This window comes from Rhinichthys klamathensis, unplaced genomic scaffold, assembly GCF_029890125.1.
Source record: "Rhinichthys klamathensis goyatoka isolate OS25496 unplaced genomic scaffold, OSU_Roscu_1.1 h1tg000181l_1, whole genome shotgun sequence".
Taxonomy (NCBI): Eukaryota; Metazoa; Chordata; class Actinopteri; order Cypriniformes; family Leuciscidae; genus Rhinichthys; species Rhinichthys klamathensis.
Genome location: NW_026606709.1, coordinates 3786611 through 3810569, shown reverse-complemented (window position 1 = coordinate 3810569; position 23959 = coordinate 3786611). Strand labels below are relative to the sequence as shown.

The 23959-nt window shown below is 38.5% G+C and overlaps 1 protein-coding gene across 2 annotated transcripts in view; it reads right to left on the bottom strand.

Moving 5' to 3' along the window:
* hipk2 (homeodomain interacting protein kinase 2) overlaps window positions 1-23959 on the bottom strand; it is a 95975-nt gene that overhangs the window by 53506 nt on the left and 18510 nt on the right. For both annotated transcript variants that reach the window (XM_056261320.1, XM_056261319.1), the window contains exon 2: window positions 18577-19717. In XM_056261320.1, coding sequence (XP_056117295.1) covers window positions 18577-19717 — 1141 coding nt within the window. The remainder of the gene's footprint in view (window positions 1-18576; window positions 19718-23959) is intronic.

The following is a 23959-nucleotide window of genomic DNA, read 5'->3' as shown; positions in this document are numbered from 1 at the left end:
CGCGAAGCTGATGTTCAGCCTCGCTCGGTGCGAGGACATGCACAGAGCGGCTGAAATGATAGTGTCTGACAGTTATAACTTATTATTATAACATATATGACAAAAATAATTGTCTAAATTAGTTGACAACATAGTACTATTTTCGGAAATCATAGGCTATGATATTGCGCAGGTGCACGTGATGCAACGCTGTCAGAGCCGACAGACTCGAGTGTCAGACTCATTTCAGTGCAAAATAATTAGGTCAAAACGATTTAATATACTGCAAGCCTACTAGTTTTTTATGTTTATTTATAATTCATTTAGGCGGACAACTTTAGGCTACCAGCTAATTAATTTAACGTTTTTTTTTCTAACGTCATTTTTAGTCGATTTTTAGTCGAAAATTTCAGGACTTCAGTCGACCAAGATTTTCTTTGGTTGAGTACAGCCCTAATACACACACACACACATTCAATTGATCAAAAGTGAGAGTAAAGACATTTTCAAAATTCTTCTTCACATAAACGCTGTTCGTTTTCTGTTCATCAAAAAAATGCATCATGTTTTCTTTTTACAAAATATTAATCAGCACAACTGTTTTGTTGATAATGTTGATAATTGATAATGATAAGAAATGTTTATTGAGAGCACCAAATCAGCATATTAGAATGATTTGTGAATATATATAGTGACACTGAAGGGTGGAGTAATGATGCTGAAAAAAATCAGTTTTGCCATAACAGGAATAAATTACATTTTAGAATATATCAAAGTAGAAAACTGTAATTTTGAACTGTAATAATATTCCATAATAGTGCAGTTATATATACTGTGTATATACACTGCACTATTATGGAATATTATTACAGTTCAAAATAACAGTTTTCTACTCGAGTCAGTTAATAGTGAGAATTGGACCCTACAGTATATATATATATATATATATATATATATATATATATATATATATACACTCACCGGCCACTTTATTAGGTACCCCATGCTAGTAACGGGTTGGACCCCCTTTTGCCTTCAGAACTGCCTCAATTCTTCGTGGCATAGATTTAACAAGGTGCTGGAAGCATTCCTCAGGGAGTTTGGTCCATATTGACATGATGGCATCACACAGTTGCCGCAGATTTGTCGGCTGCACATCCATGATGCGAATCTCCCGTTCCACCACATCCCAAAGATGCTCTATTGGGTTGAGATCTGGTGACTGTGGAGGCCATTTTAGTACAGTGAACTCATTGTCATGTTCAAGAAACCAATTTGAAATGATTAGAGCTTTGTGACATGGTGGAAGTAGCCATCAGAGGATGGCTACATGGTGGCCATAAAGGGATGGACATGGTCAGAAACAATGCTCAGGTAGGCCGTGGCATTTAAACGATGCCCAATTGGCACTAAGGGGCCTAAAGTGTGCCAGGAAAACATCCCCCACACCATTACACCACCACCACCAGCCTGCACAGTGGTAACAAGGCATGATGGTTCCATGTTCTCATTCTGTTTACGCCAAATTCTGACTCTAACATCTGAATGTCTCAACAGAAATCGAGACTCATCAGACCAGGCAACATTTTTCCAGTCTTCAACTGTTCAATTTTGGTGAGCTCTTGCAAATTGTAGCCTCTTTTTCCTATTTGTAGTGGAGATGAGTGGTACCCGGTGGAGTCTTCTGCTGTTGTAGCCCATCCGCCTCAAGGTTGTGCGTGTTGTGGCTTCACAAATGCTTTGCTGCATACCTCGGTTGTAACGAGTGGTTATTTCAGTCACTGTTGCCCTTCTATCAGCTCGAACCAGTCTGGCCATTCTCCTCTGACCTCTGGCATCAACAAGGCATTTCCGCCCACAGAACTGCCGCTCACTGGATGTTTTTTCTTTTTCGGACCATTCTCTGTAAACCCTAGAGATGGTTGTGCGTGAAAATCCCAGTAGATTAGCAGTTTCTGAAATACTCAGACCAGCCCTTCTGGCACCAACAATCATGCCACGTTCAAAGTCACTCAAATCACCTTTCTTCCCCATACTGATGCTCGGTTTGAACTGCAGGAGATTGTCTTGACCATGTCTACATGCCTAAATGCACTGAGTTGCCGCCATGTGATTGGCTGCTTAGAAATTAAGTGTTAACGAGCAGTTGGACAGGTGTACCTAATAAAGTGGCCGGTGAGTGTATATAGGGTCCAATTCTCACTATTAACTGACTTGTGCCTCAATAAATTCCTAATTACTGCTTAAGGTAGGCTAGGTATTGGGTAAGATTAAGGGATGTAGAATAGTGTCATGCAGAATAAGGCATTAATATGTGCTTTATAAGTACTAACAAACAGCAAATATCCTAGTAATATGCATGCTAATAAAGCAGCAACTAGTTATTAGTGAGAATTTGACCTAAACTAAAGAGGCTAATGCAGGGCATTAAGCCGAGCACCCCTCGCTGGGTCGACCCCACATAATCTACTGCTGGCCTGATGACAATAACCTCTCTCTCTCCTCCAGAGTACACCCCCTCACTGGCTACTCCTCTCCAGGCCATCCCTTTGTGTCTGTGTTGCCATGGAGACCCCCTGAATGATGCAGGACGGTTAGGATGTCGAGGGGGCTTTGTCCAGTTCTATCTGTGAGTGGAGAGGTGGGCGGGGCAGGAGCATCCTGCGCTTTCTTTTCAAGCTTTACACTATGAGGTGACGGCATTAAGGGATTGGAAAATGTGTGCGTATTTCTGCTTATGTATGTTTTGCCAGGTACAGATATCCAGTGGAACTTGTTATTGACCAGAAGCAGAGCTCCACTTTAGACATAGAAATATATCGTAGACCTACTGAAACGTATGAATAACAAGCTAATTGAGAGATACATCTGCCCAAGGGCCATTGTCGTTTCAACAGAGCCATTAAATAGAAAGGTTCTGGAGGTTAGTTATTAACAAATATCCACAGAACTGTCAACTGCGTACAAAGAGCAGAAAGGCAATCAATCATCACTGATTAGGTCTAAACAGGAAAGAGAATAGAGAAAACTGGAATAAGTTTAAATTATGATAAATATTATTAATAATAAATTTCACATTTTCTTGCCTTCGCATGTTGTGAGACGATGCTATGCAGTTGCTACTGTGTTGCTCTGTGGCTTTAGTCAAACGAATTCTTGGTTCCTAGATATGGACTGATTTCTGTAACAGATACAATACGTTTTATCTGTTTATCTTTGTTGTGTTTTGGTTTCGTTTTCCCTGCTCCTGATTTGCCTGTTCATTGGTCATTAGTTTCATTGTGTATTTAAATCCTCAGTTCTTTGTTGGGTCACGTTTGTGTAATGGTGTAGTTGGCGTTTTGGTTCTCCAGCACATTCTCCCAGTTTATTATAAAAGATTGTTTATTCTAAGTGGATTCGTGCGTGTTTGACTATCTGTGACAATTCCCTCTTTAAATGTAAATTTATAGGATTTTTTTTCACATGCTTTATCATCCACGAAGCAAAAAACGTATGTCTGATTACTTAGGAAAGTAATAGCACATCTCTCCTTATATATAAATATTTTAATAACTTTTATCTTTATATTTTCAGTTTTCATTTTAATTTTGAATGAATGACAATTATATATATATATATTTTTTTTTTTTCAGTTTTAGTTTTTATTTATTTCCAGATTTAACTTATTTCAATTAGTTGCTTCAGTAAGCTTACATTTCTGCTTTTCTTTAAATCTAAGTTTACGGGGTTTTTTTATCAAAATGTTTTATTTTGTTTTATTTCAGCTTTATTTCAATTCAACAATGTATTAAATCATACTAAATTACAATAATAACCCTGATAACTAACCACACATCTGAGTTATCACATTCATTTTCAAAACAAGTGGCACTAGGCAATTTAAATTGTGTTAGTGATCTGCTCAAATCCATAACTCTATAAGCAAAAGTAATAGTGATGCTAACAAAAAGGAGAAAAGAAAAGCTTAAGTTTAAAGCCCTACCATGAGTTCAACTACGAACCCCATGTTTCTCACTCAACGTCTACAGCACCTACACAGACGGAGACGGCATTGACTCCTGTCAGCATGGAAACAAAAGAATCTTCATCAATATGCCCTCCGTGTCTTGATGGCATAAAATGAGAGCGAGTGAAAGAGAGAGAGACTTAGTGATGCATACATTCATTTCATTTAGAATTTCATTTGCCCCACGTCTTTTACACATTAATGAATCCAAAGTACTTAAGCAGGCAGCCCGGGGAGGCCGGAGGTGATTTGCAAGGAAAAGAGCAGTGCATGCTGGGAAGCAAGGGTTAGTTAGGCTACCCATTCAGCGGCAGTGGTAGAATCCATGATAAAAGAACACTGAAAGGCCAGAGCTGAGACCAGATGAGGATTCAACATTGCTCCTTTTAACAATGCATTACTGAGTCAAAATATAGGATTTATAAAAAAGAAACAGAAAGCTCTTATGCTACAGATTTAGGAAGGAGCCACAGGCATGAAGTTAAATTGAAGTGACATATAATTCAGGATGGCTTATGTAAGCACCACAAACTATGCATGTTAATGTTATGCAAGCACTGTTTTATCTATACATGCATCTATATGAATGATCAACAAATGGGCCAAAAACATCCTGAAGCAGAAGATTATCCGGGAAATATAAAGTAACATGAAGATCTCCGGTGTAAAAATCACCCCGTATTCCATATACGTTGTTTTTGAGTCTGTGTAATTGTGGGGATTTTTCAGTAAAGTTGCATGGTTACACCAGTAGTTGGCAACAAGTGACCAACTGGTTAAACTTCATTGAACCATTATGAGCGTGTCGCTGAATCAATCATTTTATTAAACGAAAATACGTTCAAAAACACTGGCCGTGTCCGAAATCACATACTCCCTTGAGTAGGTGCTTATTTTGAATAAGTAATTACTTTGCGACCGCTAAAAGAGTATGTTCTATATAGTATGGAAGTATATAGTAGGGAAGAAGATGCAGCCACCGATTCATTTCAGAAACGAAACACAATCTTTATGAGTGAGTCATTGAATCCTTCAATCAACTGAAGAGTTTAAAACACTATTTTCGTCGGTGGAGTAAAATAGACTGTAACTGGCAGTATTGTGTTTGAAAATGGAAGGTACTTGATATTAATTTCTTCTTTATTAAACTGTTGAGTAAAAACAATATCGACAATATTACACACGGGTATCGGTTTGAATTAGTCTGATTCACTCTGAACGAATCTTGACTTAAGGGCTGTTTGTTCACACAGACAAGAACACATTTTTGCATTGAAGTTAGTGGGGAAAAAAGTCTAGATATTCGTTTTGTTTGTCTGGCACATTCACATAAAGAAACAATGAAAAAGCAGTGCAGTGGAATGCAAAAGCATGTTCTTTGGTAACATTCCCTTATTCACAGAACCATCATTTATTACTCTTGTCATGGCATAGTCCAAATGAACCAAAAAACCAAGTCCATTAGGTTGTACTTCATTATCTTAGTACGGGACTTAAATCAATGTAGTTTCTGACTGTCTGTTCATGAAAAAATGGAGTTAGAAATACACATTCAGAACATAAAATAATAAATGTTTTGGAAAATACAAATATAAGACCAAATTTATTTGATTTTTTTAGTATATTTGTTAACTATATAGTTATTAAGTATATAGTTAGACAAGTTATTCAATGAGGTGGGTTTTTCAAATTACTCTTTTTTTTCTTTTTTACTTTCATCTTAAACCTCCCACAGTCTTCAATATTTAGTCACATCCTTAAAATGACAAATCTCACACTCAATCATGCCCTTCATAGTTCAATAAAATGATAAATATTTCAGAAATGCGGCCGTTACTCATTTTGACCAGAGCATTGCAACGTAGCGACTCAGTCTCAACAAGTGCCATCTGTCTGCTGATAGACATACTAAACAGAAGCCAATTAAAGAGTGTTTGTGCCTGTGTCTGCATGTATGAAGTCCGTCCAATCCCTGTGCCACCCTTCTCTAATCCTAATTAAGGTAATATTGTGTTGAAGGAAGCTTGGATGATGAAATCAGAAAGGGACACAATGTTCCTCTGTCAGTCCCAGCATGTCAGTGTTTCCAGCGCATGCACAGGACAGCCAGCTGAGCTTAAACAAGGCGATTTCATCCACTGCAGCTTGTTTCTGAATCAGATTAAGCACAAAAAGCCTCCTGCCAACATCTACAGGCACACAAATGACCAACACACAAAACTTTATTCAAGTCGTGACCCTTCTCTAAACCCACCTGAACCCAAATCTCAGAGCTCTCGGTGGCTCTAAAGGCAATGTTCTTTGCAGTAACACAGCGTTAGTAATACAATATTCTCTGCAGAAAAACTAAGTTTACACTGTTTGGCCAGGCATTAACCTTTTTTTCTACAGGGCAAAAAAGAACAGTGTGATGTTTTACAGACATCCAGCGTGAACACTAAACATTCTCCCGGCCTTAAAGTTAAACCAGTGCCCTGTTTAACAAGCAACAATTTATGCCTGGGCTCCAAAAAAGGTCCAAAGATAAGAAACCATTCCAGATCGACCTCATTGCACACGGTACATTTGGAATGCGAACTCCCTTTAATAATTAACAAGGACTCAATACATGAGTAATTATTTTTCCAAACAAATTACACCTCAGGCACAAACCGCTACAACTTGATACACGGATAGCACCATAAAGACGTTTAATCATCTTTCGTTATGCATCAACCCAAGCTCAAGAAATATTTGACAGCTCTGTGTTTTACAGTATCAGTGGTGTGGAATCTAATGCTTGGTATTTTTGGAAAAACACTAAGGGGTTAATTCTTTACAGTTTTAAAATGACATTTAATTGAATTAAATTATTAAGAATATAAAAATTACATTCTGACAATACTGTAATATGCAAACTGACAATGCATAAAAACTGTAACAGACCAAACTTTAACCAAATATTTTAACATTTTTGACATATGTATATATATGTATAAATATATACAGCATATATATTTAGAGAGAGAGAGAGTGTTATATATGAATATGAATATAATATTTAAATAATATTTTGAGAATCGTTTAAAAATCTTCTTTTTAATTCTTTTCTTTGATTAGTATCATCATAACATATTTTTTCATCTCATCATCATAGATAAAATCAAAAATATCCCTTTGTGAAAAAACATTTGTGTCCATAATTTCATTGATAAGATTAACACTGTGACCCGTGCACTACGCCAATGCTGAAAAAATATATTGATAGAGCATTGTTTGATAACACATAACTGAACAACAGCTCTGTCAGTGATGAATGGTGAGAAATGTAGTGAGAAGAGAGTAGAACGGAATAGACCAGTGAATAACAGCATTGATTATAACAAACCGCGCAGAACACAATGTGAAAGAACTGAATGGAATGGAGCCGAACAGTATAAAACTGCAAATAGAGAGAAAGTCTGCACTGCAGTGGACTTAAAATAAAAGGCCACAGCTGGCAGGACAAGCTGGGTCCGGCCTGGCGTAAATTAGCCAAACTATTTACCCTCTTGCGTATATTATCGAATTCTTCCAATTGAGAAAACAAATGCATCTGCTTCGTTCAGCGCAGTTCATGGGAAATTGCATGGCTGCCTGAAAGCCAGACATTTACTGTGACCGGGCTGGAAAACAGTGGAGAGGAGGAGCGAGGCCACTTATGTTCACAAAACCCATAATGCCCACAAACCAACCCTGTCTGGCCCTAGCCCAAACCTCTCCACAGCAAAGCTGGACAGCGACCCTCCAAACTTTACTTGTTTCTGTGGCAACCCAAGAACAGGAAACAGCCATTTTAGCTGATAATATACGGCAATACCATCATTATATCATTAACATAGTAGGGTACTGGAATGCTAAACCAAGTGCACTGATCCACTCAACAAGCAATTCACATAAAGCAGAATAGGACATAGAGTTCAGGATCTTTAAATACTTCATTTGTGTGAGCGACCAGAAAATGGAAAGGTTTATAAAGCCTGTGAGTGCAAACTCCACACTTGCAAAGGGATTATGGTTTATTTAGTCTGGGAAGAATACAGGTTAGATATCACTAAACTATGCTATACTCAACATGGCGTAATAATAGCGCTAAGGCTAACAGTATAGTGTGCAAGACACTGCTAAAAGTCTTTTAATTGACAGCGGATGGAAACGCCTTGGCAAAAAGGCAGAAAATTGGGCAGGAAAAAAAAATAGCAGCTTGAAATATTTATGAAGCATGAAACGTAGGGTACAACCGGGCTAAAGGCGCCTTTCATTTTATTTTCCTCTAAACACCAGCATTTCACTGTGCATGTTGAAATGTGGCTGATCCTTGAGGAGATTGCGGGCAACAACGCAAAGTCGATTCTGCGCTAAGTTGATCTAATATAATCTTTTAAATTGCTATATATTTATGTAGCTAATGGAAATATTATATATTTTAGAGGCAAAGGTCTTGTTAATGGTTTTCAGTTTCATCCAAGGTAATTTTTCAATAACTGAAACATGTAAAAGTACGGTTTGGGGTAAAAAGCACCCCTACTTGGGCTAATGGCACAATAAATGATGTGGCAATAAACAACTGGCTGAATTTTTCATTTGTTGACATAGGTATCATATTAGATAATAGGTATCATATTAATGGTTACAACTGTAAAGCTATATTTATGTGTTATGGGTTCTCCTTCAATAAGTGTAAGAAGCTTTTTTATAGCCTATAAATAAAAAATCCTCTGTATTTTTTTTTTTTTTTTAAATGAACATATTTCAATAAAAGTGTATTTACTGAATAAAGTAAATTAAATGATTATCAAAACAAACAGAATATGATCAAACTTTTCCAAAAGTGATTGTTTGGAACAAGTATTAACTTAAATATTACACAAAACATATATGTATTTGTATCCATACTTTTGCCTCATGCTGTTTTTGCCTTTTACCAGAAATGTACATTCATATGATTTTTAAACAAAATAAACTACTTTTATATTTCTTTTCCAACAAAAATGCGTTGCTTCATTAATGTTTAATAAAAAAAATTCTACAATCATTCTGTAACGCTCAAGTTCACAGAAGACGAAGATATAACACAGGGTTTATTTGACGAGATCAAAATATACAGCCAACATGCGAGACAGCGTGTATGTAAACACACAACACGAACGTTATCAGACAAGGAGTGCAGGTAAAGGAACAACTTAAGGAGGAACACAAACAAGGATAATTAATTACACACAACTGACACATATGAACTAATGATAAGGGTAACCATGGAGACAACGAGTGGCGGGAATCACAGGAACACAGAAGATGAATGAAAACAAACTAAAAGTCCATGAAACCTAAACACACTGAACATACTGTGACACATACACTATGGGAGTATAGTGAAAAGGAGTTTGTCCTTAACGTTTGCCTTTAGCCCTTGTTGTATCCTACTGGCAACGATGCTAAATTAGCATTGAAAAACAACAAAATGTTCAAATTAAATTTACACTGGTAAAAATGACCACGATATAGCTCTTAAAATGGAGTAAAGGTGTCCATGTCTGTCAAAATTGATATGGAAGGGTTTTTGTAGCAGGCTAAAATAACTCCGAGCAGTTGGCTTGGTGTTAAGATGCTCAAGTAGCAGGAGTTAATTAGCTAATTGTCTCTTGCTCCGTTGAGAAGAAAGTAAGATGCTATGAAGCGGGTAGCCCACGGGCAAATGAAACGAGCGTTATTACGTTTCTGTCACTCATCTTCACAAAAGGCTGAACGTCGTATAAAAGTAATTCTTGAGAGGTCCAAAGAGAAGAAAAAAAAACATTTCATCAATGCAATGCACCTCGATGGCCGTCAGTCGGGGGGGAAAAACCCTGGAAAAACGGAATCTTAATAACAAAGAAAATGTCACGGTTGACATTTGCCAAAGAAGTGTTCTAGCTCCTCAGTATTATTATATTAGCTTCTATCGGAGCAGTACAAACAAACCCTTATTCTCTTGTGGAAAGCATATCAAAGACCCAAGTGATGTCTGTTGCCTGTTTTTGTTGCATTATGGGTAAACAGCTCTAGTTCGGTTGCTACAGGCCAGCCTAACTCATATTCAAGGCTCTGTGTAAGCGAATCCCACTGCTCAGTGGTGTCGGAATAAAAAGATGCCTTACGTACGCTTGAGAGAACAGTAACTAGTGGCAACCTCATTCATTAAAGTGCTTCTTAATGCCTGCCATGGAGCCACCGCAAATGTCCTGGAACGGTAGTTCATTTATAAACACAAGATAGGCAGGTTCTGACTGCTCACACTGAGGCATATTGTTTTGTGCCAGAAAGGAATCATGTTCCCCGTGATGTTCTTTAGATGAACAGCTTGATAATACAGGTTTGTCTTCTTTTTTTTGTTGGTGCTGTGAGGGGTCGCTAAACTCACCGCCATGTAGAGATTGCTAGGTGGTTACTAAGTTACACATGCATTAAATTGATCAAAAGAGACTTTTATAATGTTACAAAAGATTTATATATTTAAAAAAAAAAATTAAATAAATGTATCATGGTTTCCACAAAATATGGAAAAAAAAACATTAGTTAATGTATTAACTTACATGAACTAACAATTTGTTACTGTATTTGTTAATAGTAGTTAATAAAAATAAAGCTGTTCATTGTTTGTTCATGTTAGTTCACAGTGCATTAACTAGTGTTAACAAGATTTTAATAAAGTATTAGTAAATGTTGAAATTAACATTAACAAATGCTGTATAAGTACAGTTCATTATTAGTTCAAGCTAATTCATGTAGTTAACTAATGTTAACTAATGAACCTTCGGTAACGCTTCCTTTTACAGTACAGTACTTACGTGTACTTACAGTGTACTTACCTAGAAAGTACTGGCTAATATAAGGTAAGTAAATGGGTTAGGGGTAGGTTTAGGGGTAGGTTCAGGGTTACTACCTAGTTATTACCCAGTAATTATAATTACTATAATAAGTACATAGTAAGTACATGGGTAACAGGACTGTAAAAGGAAGCGTTACCGAACCTTCTTGTAAAGTGTTACCAAGTTATTTTAAAAATTAAGAATATTTTCATTAAGAATATGTCATTTAGAATGCTTAGTGAATCCGGCCCCATGTTGTAAAGGACACCAAATACCACGTCTTGGGGGTGAATCATTCGCATCATGGCTAGAAAAGGGGTCACATTGCGTTTTGCACAATGCAGTAAAAGGCGTAATAGCTGATTCCTGCATTATGGCACATTCAAGCTGTGCTGTTATGATCGATGTGTCCAAATAAATAGATTCTTGGATGAGATCCCTCAGGTTACGAGCTTGGGCCATTAGCGCATTGGACGTTCTAAAGAAAGCAAGGTCATGAGTTCTGGATCCTGTGCATCTTTGGGCTAAATTTCAGCCTATCGAAGAAAAATGTGCAAAGCATGCTCTCTTCCCCTCAAGCCCTCCTATATTAAGGCTCTGACGTCTGGAGAGTATTGACTGACACACTGAGTGGCCATGCTGTCTCTTCCTTGGTGACCTCTACCCGCTATGACTCACACTGCCGAACCCAGCAGGGTCTTCAAACTGCTGAGAACTGACGACAGCTAGGGGTTGGGCGGGATGTTGTCGACGGAGGTAGAGAAAGAGAAAAAAGAAAAAGAGACAGGCTGTACATATGACAGCATATGCTACGCATCTGCTCTCCTCGCTCCAACCACATGCATGTAACACTCAGCTGACTGTGGAGATTTTACATAAACCTCAAACTTACATGAGGACACTCTACTCATAATATACTTCCTTATTTCATTTAAGATAAAAGGGGTAAAAGGTCCAACTGGGACAGGACTGTAATCTGCTTTATCTGGTCCTCTGTAAGCTAGCCAGATTTACCTGTTATATCATTAGCTAGTCTGCACCACAGATAGGGCGTAGGGATTTAAGCTGACATAACCTGAATAAACAGAGTATTAGGAGCAGCCTCAGACCAATGGAATGATGTCCTTGTGCAAATATGTATCAGATGTCGTTCTGGTAAAGCTAATGAGCGTTAAAAGTACAACTGAACAACAAAAAAAAAACATCTTTTCCATTTAACGTCAACAGGAAATCAGAATTGACCCCATTTAGTGTCTAAAAGCATGTTCAAATTCAATGGTTCATTATTTACATTAGTCCAAAAACAAATTACACTTGTCTTCGTAATTAAAATAAAATATCTTGTCTTCCGCATTGTGACATACATCTAAGTGACTGATGTACAGTAGGGACTTGGATTGAACGTTGTGGATGGGATGGAGGGATATCAGCTGAATGACAGCTTGCAGTCGAATGTAAATAGGGGCGGGGTTTGAGCTGTCTAAAATGAGAAGTCATTTACACCAGAAAATCCAGTTATGAGATTCTGATTAAACTACAAGGATTATGCCGATTTTAACCAATAACCGAGTAGCTACAGCACTGTTAGCAAACTAGCATTCTCATTCTGGTAAGTCAACTTTTTAGCAATCCAAAATCATGAGTCATTATCCACCCCACCTCCCCCAAGAAAAAAAGGGGGGAAAAAACCTGCACAAAGTAATGCACATTTTTCACAATAAAATAAATTCACAATGCATAAAAACAAGTCCTGCCCTACATACATGCCCTTTTATTTCTTGAGTATCCTGTTTCATTTCACATTATGTAAGTTAAATACTTTGCAAACAGGAATTCACACTGACTCATTTAAGCTACATAAAACTGCTGTTTACTACTTTAATAAGGCTGTAAATGTCTAATTCAACGCATGCGCCCGCCGTTTGAGTCACGTAGCCCGACTGGTTTTTCCATGGCTAGCATGTGTACTGTATGCAGCTAATTGCCTCTCTAATGTTTACCTTAATTAGTATTGCTTTATTTGCTTGTCAATTCAGCCCCGTGAAAAAAATCTATAAAAATCACATGAAAACTAGCTACACCTACGTTATACAAGCCTTAAATCCAATACACCACGGACATTTGTGTTCAATGGATCAAATAACAGCAGAACCGACAGACTGTGGGTTTGCGTTGAGCAGCGTCAGTAAAGATATGAAGAACAGCTGATAGAGTCTGCCTTGCCAGTGCTGACATCCGCTTGTGGAAGCTTTCACGGGGTGTTTGCAGTAGGAAAATGACACCAAAGCCATCGGCAAGCTGCTGAGACTTTGGAAATTTCCTGCTGAGAGTCCTCCCTGCCTTCCACAATCACTTTTACAGCTGATGGCATCTTAAGAGGAGCCTTTTAGGAAGCAAAGTTACAAGAAGGGGAGGGCTGATGGGAGCTTTAGTTAAAAATATGTAAAGGGAACTTTTTGTGCATCCTGTCCTATCGAAGGTCGCGGGTAATTGTCCCTCAGATTTAAAAGCACTGCCAAAACAAATAACTGCAGGGAACAGAATGGAAGATGCATGAAGAAGCATGTCTTTATATAAGAGTTCTGTTGAAAGCTCCTGCCTTTGATAGAAACGTTTGGTAACCTCGGTGCAAGGGTTAGCCTTAATTCTCAAGTTTGTCATGAGGTTTAATGATAGAAGCTGGTTTTAATCTCCTCTCATTCATCCGTTCTCATCAACAGTCCAGATGTAATAAATCCAGACAGATTGAGAGACACAGGAGTGATTACTGTTCTTTTCCTCTCATAGAAAGGTTTGTGGCCTTGTTATGCATTAAAGGTGAAGTGTGAAATTTCTTCATCAGTAAATGGAATAGCAAAAATATATACAAAGATATTCATATATATATATATATATATATATATATACATACAAATAATGACCTTTCAAAAAGGTTTCCCAAACACTCCCTCCATCTTCCATTGGTTGGACAAACAGGTCACCTCCCCCAGCTCTGCCATTGGTTGGCCATGGCATGGGTAAAAAAAAAACTGTTCATTTAAATAAAGCATTAGAAAATACTTCAACTTAATTTAACTTATTTAAAACAAGCCTAAGTTAAAGTACTTAAATTACAATAGAAGCTAAATAGAAATATTAAAAATGAATACAATTATGAAATTACTTTAATCATTAATTGAAGATATAAATATAAGGTGTCTTTATATTAAGTATAAAAATAACACTAAAATCCGCAATTTTGTATTTTCATATTTTGTATTTTTTTGTAATAAATGATTCTCAGTGATTCAGTTTGATTTGTGAAAGAATTGTCCGGACCATTTGTGTGAAATGGTTTAACCAGTTCATCACAATGACTCGACTCAAAATATTCTTGGTTCAGTCAGTCAGCGATTCAATCCAATTCATGAAATAGATGTTCACACCGGTTTTGTGAACTGATTTACACTTTTCAAACTTTCCACTTTTCAGCATACTAAAACAAAATTAGGTAAGAAAAAAAGAAAGAAAAAAAACTCACACACTTCACCTTTAAGCCAGCAGGGAGTATCTTTGAAAATATCCACACAGATATGATGTATGAAAGAACAACGTTGTATTCTCATCACACTGCAGATTCACTAGCAGCAGCCATTTAGAATACCGGTAGAGTCAGCTGATGATCCTTTCAGAAAACCACAATCTTTCTCTCTCTTTTCCATTATAAGATTTCCCCCTGTGAGACAGAAAGAAGCCCCCCGTTTCAACAGAAGCCTGTATTAAACAGTCAGAGCGTTCCAAGAACAGTGTGATCCTCTCCCAGGGCTATATAACTCTGTGGGAGGCCTCTACAGGTGGGTCGCTGCTGGCTACATTTCTGCGTGTGTCCTGTTACTGAAAAATGAGGTGAGAGCCAGTTAACCAGTAGGCTGGTGTCTGTCTGACCGAGGTATCTTGATGCCTTCAGCACAAAATGCAACACATCGATGCAATGATAATTATAGTCCACCTCCAAAAGATCTGCAATCAATACTGCATGCATGAACTAAATGCATCACTAAATAGATTTTTTTTGTTTTCTGAAGTGGAGTTTTCATCATGCAAAACTGAGCGCCATGATACTAAAGGCACCCACACACTACAAGACTATCGGGCCGATTTTGGCCAATTCTCCCCTTCCGACAATCCTGGGTAAAGTCCCGATTATCTTGATGGTTCTACAGATTATCTTATCAGATTTCCCTGTGGTGTGAGGTGTGTTAAGAGTGACTGAATGTGCTATACATGTTGAATATTTATGATCAGCCAGTAATCCTGTTGTGTGGGGGGAACCCCGAGGACAAACGCACATGCACTTGGCTGTTGCTAAGGTGTTGCTATGCGGTTGCTAGAGGGTTTTGAGTAATTGCTTGGGCATTGCTATGCGGTTGCTGGGTTTTTTGGGTGGTTGCACCCAAACATTATTGCAACCTGAAACAATGTGGATAAATTAAGAAACATAATCTAAGACAAAATATACAGAGCAATTTGTATTTGCCAGGACATCACTATGTGGAGTGATTTTTAGCACGGTTGCTATGGTGTCCTGGGAGGTTGCTAGGTGATGCTTACTTCAAAAGTCAAAAGAACACACACCCAAGTCTCTAGTCATGGCTTGGTCCCTCTTTCAATGCAAACTTGAGGGATTTGGTATTTCACTTGTTTTTTAACTCGTTTGTATTTATGCAAAACATGTGTCAGTGCAATAAGATGAAATAAACTAATTTCAAGGATGTATTCTCTAAAAAAAACTAAGCGTAGTATTTTATGCAATGTTGCTTCTCAAGTAAATTTATCTTGTTTTAAATAGTTTTTATAGATCATTTACAAAAAAGGCAGAAATACTAGTCAAAAAGAAGATTTTTTTGCAGTGTCAATTGTATACAATCAAACGGTTAAGCACCAAAGTTTTACATAAGGCTTAAGGATTTGAACCAATCCCTAACAGTAAATATGCACAATAGTAATAGTGCTTGCTATGTTTAATTTTCTCTCCCTCTTGCTCTCTCTCACTCCAGATGTACATGGCTGACGGCTGATGCGACTGTTCATAGTCAGCATTTTCCCCCTCTTCATTCCAGCTGGGAGGAAATTAGGGGATCATCTTGTATGTGAACTCCCACAAGAAAGCAGACACAAAATTAAGCTTCCGTACCACTCTTCACATTTAACTCATCACTGACACACACACTCAATTAATGCACATGGGCAGATATACTCTATCAGAACATGCTTTCCCTAAATAGATGTATTACTTAGAAGATGTATTCTTGATGAGGATCAAAGGACAACCACGGTGCGTTCAGGAGTCTGAAAAAAAGTTTATGCGGATTATTTGTACATCCTGCTACAACTGTTCTTCACCTCAAAACTAAATAAATTCAATTCTCATTTACAGTGACCTTGAGTCAAAAACATGCTGTTTTCAGTCTATTTTGATCTCAGATCTTTCCCTACGTGCAAACCGATTACATCAGCACAGCTGGGAAAAACGAAGGGACCAGTCAACACAATTGTTGATAGTTTCCACACACTTCAGCAATTTCCCAAATATGACCAAGTGGCCGGTTGCCTTTACAAGCATCAAAGCATTTGCAAAACTCAAACGATAGCCTATCTGCCCTCATTTAGTAACTATGCTGGTGGCATCCTAAACGTAACACATCTGGCAGCGCTTGGACTGACTCATTACTCTATGTTTGATTTCTTTTAGGGTGGCTGTTTGGTCATCCCCCAAACCTATCCTACTGTCGGCCTACCAGAGGCAATCCAACATAGCAAGCTTCTGTGTGAACCAGGTCTAAGTCTACACAAAACGGCTCAATCTGGCCCGTGAAACCCAAACAAGGAACAAGGCTATAGGTAAATGAAAGAGTTGGCTGGGAAAATAAATAAGCAGCTTTTAAGTGAGGCATCTGTTTCTAATGTTGGCACTCTGGTGTGGATTACAGGGAAGTATTGCCGGGGAACTGACGGTGACCCCATCTCTTTATCCCTAGGGAGTTGGTTAGTAGCGATGAGAGCACTGGATTCGGGTTGGGAGGAGGGAAGTGACCCGAAATGAAACTGGCCCGCTGTTTACAGTCAACTTGATGCATGCATTTCTTTTATTCAAAAGCACAATATACTGCTTTTTTGTACAAGGAACTCCAAAAGAGAAAAGCATGGATCCAAATAATAATAAAATAATAAATAATAATCAGCTGCAAATATCTCCCAGGTGCTGCCACCATGAAGCTGTACCATACTGTAAAACATAGGAAACGAACTATATAATTTAAAAAGCCTTTATTTGCTGGTTATTTCATGATAGAAAATTAAAAGACATAAGAAGAAGCAACTAGGTTGCACCCTGGACACTTTTTTGTCTTTCATAGTAAACGGACTATTTTAATCTTCAAAGCAGAACTCAACATGTGTTATTTCACATTGAATAAGATAAGGAATCAGGTTCTCAGTGAGCCATTGATTTTATGACCCCCTCTAAACGCACGTGTTGAGGAAGTTCTGGAGATTTTTAACATACCACCAGGAAAAAACGGAATATGCGCACTTCCCTACTACACAGTATGCAAAAAGTTCATCAAAGGCATAGGATGTATCTTGATACAGTAGGCGAACAATACCTGAATGACATACAACACACTGTAAAAATTAATTCTCGTTAGAGTTATGTACTTAATAAGCAACACTGCATAAGATATTAAAATATTTTAAAGATATTTTCACAGATTGTATTTTGAATATAGCCTAAGTGTGTTTTCATATGCTTAAAAACAGTAGTAAAATGAAATACACTTGTATTAAAGATACATTCTCTGAAAACATGTCTTTGTATCTTATGCAGTGCTGCTTCTCAAGTACATTTCACTGTTAGATAACTGGAAAAGATGACAAAAACTTATTAAGAATGGGATTTTTTTTGCTGTGCAAGTTGACTCGTTGGTATTGTTATAAGGCCACGAGATTCATAAGATTTAAAAAGCCAAATAGAAAAATGATGGAAAACTGTGAGACAGGACACTTTGAGTGATATCAGTACCAAAAAAGTTGTTCTTCATGGTTAAACATCCGCAACACAAAAGATTATATTTTAAAGAATGTTGATAACCAGACAGTTGATGGTAGCCATTGACTTCCATACTAGTATTTATACTATGGAAGTCAATGGCTACCATCAACTGTTTGATTACCAACATTCTTTAAAGTATCATCTTTTGTGTTAAACAGAAGAAAAAAAAACCTCATACAGGTTTGGAACAACTTGAGGATGAGCAAATGGTGACAAATTTTTTTTTTTGTCCTAATACCTTGTGTTGCTTCTCAAGTAAACGTTTCGTGTTTTACTGGAAAACGAGTCAAAAAGTCAAATGATTTAGTCAAATCCGGGTCAAAGAACAATTTCAAAATGGCGGATGCGGTTAACGGTAGGGTAGGCAATTTTTTTCATAAACAATTTGTTATTCTGGTTGCAACTCTCTTCACATCCTGATAGCAATCAATAATAGAAGTGGTCTAAATATTTTAAAATGTATATCTGTGTAATTAAGTCTCAGGACCAAAAATGTTCATTCAATCATTGCATCCGGCCCGAATACTATGTCCTACCTGCCTGTCAGCATATGTATTTCCATACCTCCGCGCACCCTGATCACACAGACATCAGCAATTCTGACAAAGAGCATAACAACATTAGCGCCTTACCTATAGTATCTAGACTGCAGGTAGGTAGAGCACACCGCTTTGGAGACGTGACTAGCAGAGCCAAAGTCGATAACCTTGACTCTGTAGGGTTGGCGGGCTGGGTCAACAAGCATGATGTTCTCAGGTTTCAAGTCGGCGTGGATCAGTCCCAGGCTCTTGAGCTTCATGAGGGCAGTGGCCACCTGCTGCAGGATCGGTCGGATGTACTTGAGCGGCAACGGACTGAACTTGTTCTGCTTAAGGAAGTCGTACAGGTTCTGCTCCAACATCTCGAAGACCAGGCACGTGTGGTTCTTGTGCTGGAAGCACTCGTACGCTCGAACGAAGTTGTAGTCATCCGCGCTCTCGGTGCTCAGCCGAGCCAGTATGCTCACTTCGATCTGACCCTGCCTCGCATACGAAGGGTGGTTCTTCAGGATCTTGATTGCCACGATCTCGCTGGTGCCGCGTTTCCAGCACTTCACCACCTGCCCGAACGTCCCTCGACCCAGGAACTCCAGCACCTCGTAGGTGTTGGTCATGGAGCAAAGCACCTCATGCTGCAAGAGCTGGTAGTCGCCCTCGCTGTTGGCGCCGCTGTTCTTGGACGTTGCTGTGGTGGAGGCAGTCGCCGTCGCGACGGTGGCCCCGCTTTGCGTGTTGTTCTGGATCATGGTTGCGGGCGGCTGCTGCTCTTCAACCACGTGCACGCTGCTCCCGCTGCCGTTGTTGTTGTCCAGCTCCTCGCTTTTCCGCTTAAGCCCGCATCGCTGGTACGTGTCCAGCAGACTGACGGTGCTGCGGCGCGTCAGATTGTGGCCTCCGCTACCACTTCCACTACTACCGGTGCTGCCCAACAGTTGACCAGCCGCCCCAGATGTGCTGCTGGCCGTAGCCACCACGATGTGCCCCGAGCCGGCCGGGAAGAGGAGGGCCTGTTCGTAGGTTAGGGAAGAGTTGGAGACCTGGAGACTGGCGGCGTTGATGCCCACTGGTGCGACTGAGACACTCTGCTTGCTGTTCTGACTGTAGACCTTGCTGTGCGTGCCGTACCCTGTCATATCCCAGTTGCAACTCTGCTCCACCTTCAGTTTCTTCACGCTAAAGAAGGCACTTGACTGGAGAGTGTGAGGGGAGAAGACTTGCACTTGCGAGGCCATACCTGAATAACGAGAGAGAGAGAGAGAGAGAGAGGGAATGTGAAACTTGGATTGAAACTCGAGTATAAGCTTTAAATAAAAATCCTACAGGTCACGGCAGGCCAGTTTAATAGAGTCAGAGTCCAGATGCTAACTTATAAAATAGCCGTTGTACAAATACCTTGCACACTCGCTCTGATTGCTCAGCAGTGTTCAGACTTGAAACTAAAGTTGATAGAGTCAGCTTCAGGGCAGCACCTGGACTGATTCCACTGTATATATTTATGGACATTTTGCATAAAATGAATCCACTTGGTGATAAAAAAATCTTGAAATGTGTATTTTCCAATAACATTCATGGTTTGATTGCTCCTGTTGCAAATGTAGCCTTTGTTTTAGTTTTTTCGTTTTTGCCTAACCTTGCCCTTGACAAATTTGATGAAAAGATGTTTCCAGAAGTTCGCTTCTTATTCTTTTGGTGATTTAATTTTAAATACAAAAATGCTAAATGTTTTCTTTTAGGTTTGGTTTAGTCTGTAGAAATGTATTAATTGTTTAAGTAAAAACAAAAACTATTACTATTTACTATAGACACAGTGGAAATCTGAAGTGAATTGGCCCAAAATGCAATGTTAATATATGAGATGAAAATATTGATTCTTTACTGGCCCTCTAGGATTTCTGTAAAAGCAATGTGCTATGTAAGGACCACCAAAAAAGCAGATATCATGTCAAACCCAGGGCCATTTGCATGAGTCTCAAAGAATGATTGCAATTTCCACCCCAAAAAAACCCAAAAAACCATGCATGCAACACATTGCACCGTTTACCTCAGGGAGATGCACATCACTTTTCCAGAGGCATTTGAAAAAGAAAAAGCACCTGAACCTGAAACATCTGAATAACATCTCAACATCAGATCCTCAAAACAAAACAACATAAGCAGAACAGAGCGGGATTTGGGCTTCTGGGAACTCTCTGAGCTTCAGAACAGACGCCGCTTCTCCAAGCAAACAACGGTCCAGAAATAGCCCTCATGAACGGCACTGTTTGTAGTGCTAAAATAATGATTACAGTACAGAGAGGATTACATGCAGAGCACGCTGTAATGCACTATTTACAGAATCCCCAAAGTGGCATGAATTATCACACTAGGAAATAAAAAGGTTCCTTCAGTGTGCATTTCACGCCACATATGTATCAGTTCACACCTAAACTGCTACTGAAGATCATTTTAAAGGGGCAGATTATCAGCAATTAACAACTTAAAGGAACAGAAAGGAACTGTCATCTTATATTCAGCCTGTCTGCTTAAATTATACTTTTTTACCTTTTTGGACCATAGTCATGTTTACTATATAATTTCAATGTAAAAAACTATGTTCCATTGAAAAAAAAACGAATGACATGAGGGTTAGTAACATTTTTCACAAATCTTCTATCTTGACAGCACAACCAAAGCTATCTAGAATATATCTATCCCTCTCTGCAAAGGATGTTAAATATACAATGGATCTCCAATGATGTTTCCATACAAAATGAATATCTATAAGAATAATTAGTTTTTTCCTTTGTGGTCTCATCTTACAAGCAGATAATGAATCTCATTTGGTTTGAGGAATTCCTTGACGCAAGAAAATTCCCAAGACAGGAAACATACGGAGGAAACTTTACATGAACACTTCATCATTGTTATAATTCTTAATAGTTACAGTTTCAAAATTACCTTTCTGTTTCTCTACTTTCTTTTACTTTACATTGTTTTCAATAGTCATCTGGCTTTAGCTTTAAAGCCCAGGAATCTTGGGCTTTAAAAGTTGATCAAACACTGACCACACAGTCCATACTGCATACACTGTACTGTATATCCTACACAATCCATAGCTTGTATATCATAAATCCCTTCTAACCTATATTACATATGCACTATCTATAATCTATAGCTTCAACCAAAACAGCCTGGACTGCAGATCCTATAATCTTTGCATTTCATGCATCACATATATTGAATATACCAAATACATAAATCTATTTACAACAGAACCTATATAGACTACAATATGATGTAAAATATATTAACTTTGTAATTTAAATTGAAAATAAATAGGACCTCACTGGCAATTTGTTGATGGAGCAAGTAATGAAGAACACCCGCTATTGCTATTAGGAGCAAGGGCCCTATGTTAATCCCATAATCTAGGCCAGATGTCACTCCTTGGATAACGCTTTTCTTTGCCAGGTCTTTACGTAAAAATCATTTGTTCATGGTCAGTGGCTCTGTGTGTTAGTATGTGTGTTTGTCAGAGGTGGGGACGGAGCTTGGAAAGTAGTAAATGCCCCGCAGATGGAACATACCTGGAATCCTTTGCGTCAGACATGTGGTAATCTAGTCTCGCGGGCAGCTGACACATTCGGATTACTATACCGCGCAGCTCTAATAACTCATCACGGCTCATCATGTTTGTTTTTGGCGATTTAATCCAATCCGGCCTTACATAGTACCTTAAATAAGTAAATCTATGTCTCGCCATGCTACATTCCGGACACGTCACATGGTACTAGGAACCAAACTGAACGTCTAAATCCTAACCTGACTTTGTACCAAGGCTGTGTGCTATTGAGAACTGAATTTAGAATGCCTTTTAAATTCCAATTCAGTAGAATTATTATGAATGGAAATTGAACTATAAAAGCACAGTTTGTCAAGACATACTTCCAAAATTTGGAAAAAAGGTTTAAAAAAAAGCAAGTTTGAGTATAACAATAGATACAATAGAGTATAATATAGATAGATCGGACAGACAGACAGACAGACAGACAGAACGACGGACGGACAAATGGATGGATGGATTCACCAATAATGAATTTTGCACAAACCAGTTTTGAACACAGACATGTTGTAACTCACTCTGCAGTAATTTAATTTCAAGAGAGTTCAAATGTTCAGAATGTTTTCTTCAAACAACCACCTCAGTAACTCTGCAGCTGTTCAATGCGAGACCAGTTCAAGCGTTTACAGCCGAGAGACGACTACCATTCTGAGAATGATGTTTATGAACTGATATAGAAAAACCCAATAGAAACTCAACGGGTGAAGTTTACATGAATCTCTGAAATCTGCAGTGTGAATACAACCGGTCTGGTCCATTGTTTCATATTTACAATGCTGGAATGCTTTCCGTAGTGCCAGCCAGCTTTCAGCATATACCTCACACAGAGCAGGCCGGTTTAATGCACTGCCACCGAGCATACCAAAGGGTTATTCATCTGCTCTACACAAGCAACGTGTTGAAATGCTAATGGTCAGTTTATTACAGGATGAACTATTACTCCGTTTGTCCAAGGTTGGATAATCTACTTTTTTCTTTGAAGGAATGAGGAGATCAAGGATTAAATACAGGCAAACAGTCCAAACTTTAAGCTTGTTAACTCTTTTACGGAAATATGCAAAAAATAAATAAATATATATATAAACATGTCAAATGTGTCTGCTGTCAGGCTAAAGGGTTAAATGCAAACAAAGGACCATGTCCTACAGAGGTTTGCTTTGTCTCTGTGTGATCCAGGCATTTTGGGAAAAATGTCCAGGGAAGAAATCAGTGGTTAATGAATTGACCTCCGCTTGTCTAGACAAAGCATTATCCCCTGTGGCTCGGAGCGATGCCCACTGTAGCATACCATCAGGGGGGAGGAAGCACAGGAAGCCTATGATATTTTCTGCTTTTCTTGCATGTCTTCGAAAAACATGTTTCTTACATGTTTCTTCCTTTCAAGTCCTTTGCTACCTGCCTTTCTATGATATCTACTAAATTTTAAGCTCTCCTAGTATTTTGTTTCTCCAGGTCTGCACTGATCTTTTCAAGCTCTCCAATCCTCCATTTATTTTGCCACTCAATCCCTTCTGCCGTCTCCCGACACTCTCGCAATCAAACAGTCTCTCTGATGACCTCCCCCTGCACATCACTTCTTTCTTTGCTCTCCTTTCCTCTATCATCCTCAGGCATTGTTTTTTGTGCTTTCCTGAGATGACAAATAATTGTACGCACAACAACATTAATCACTCACAATAATTCAAAACAACATTTCACATTTTTATAATAATAAAAGAAACAATAATGAAAATATCTCCTTACTCCCAAATCTAACTAGCATCCACTCCTTCCTCTCTCAAACATCGACTAATAAAACCCTGTAGTTCCACGGAGAGTGAGTGCAGGAAACCTCTGGCTATTGTCTCTATTCATAACACGGTGTATCTCTCACCT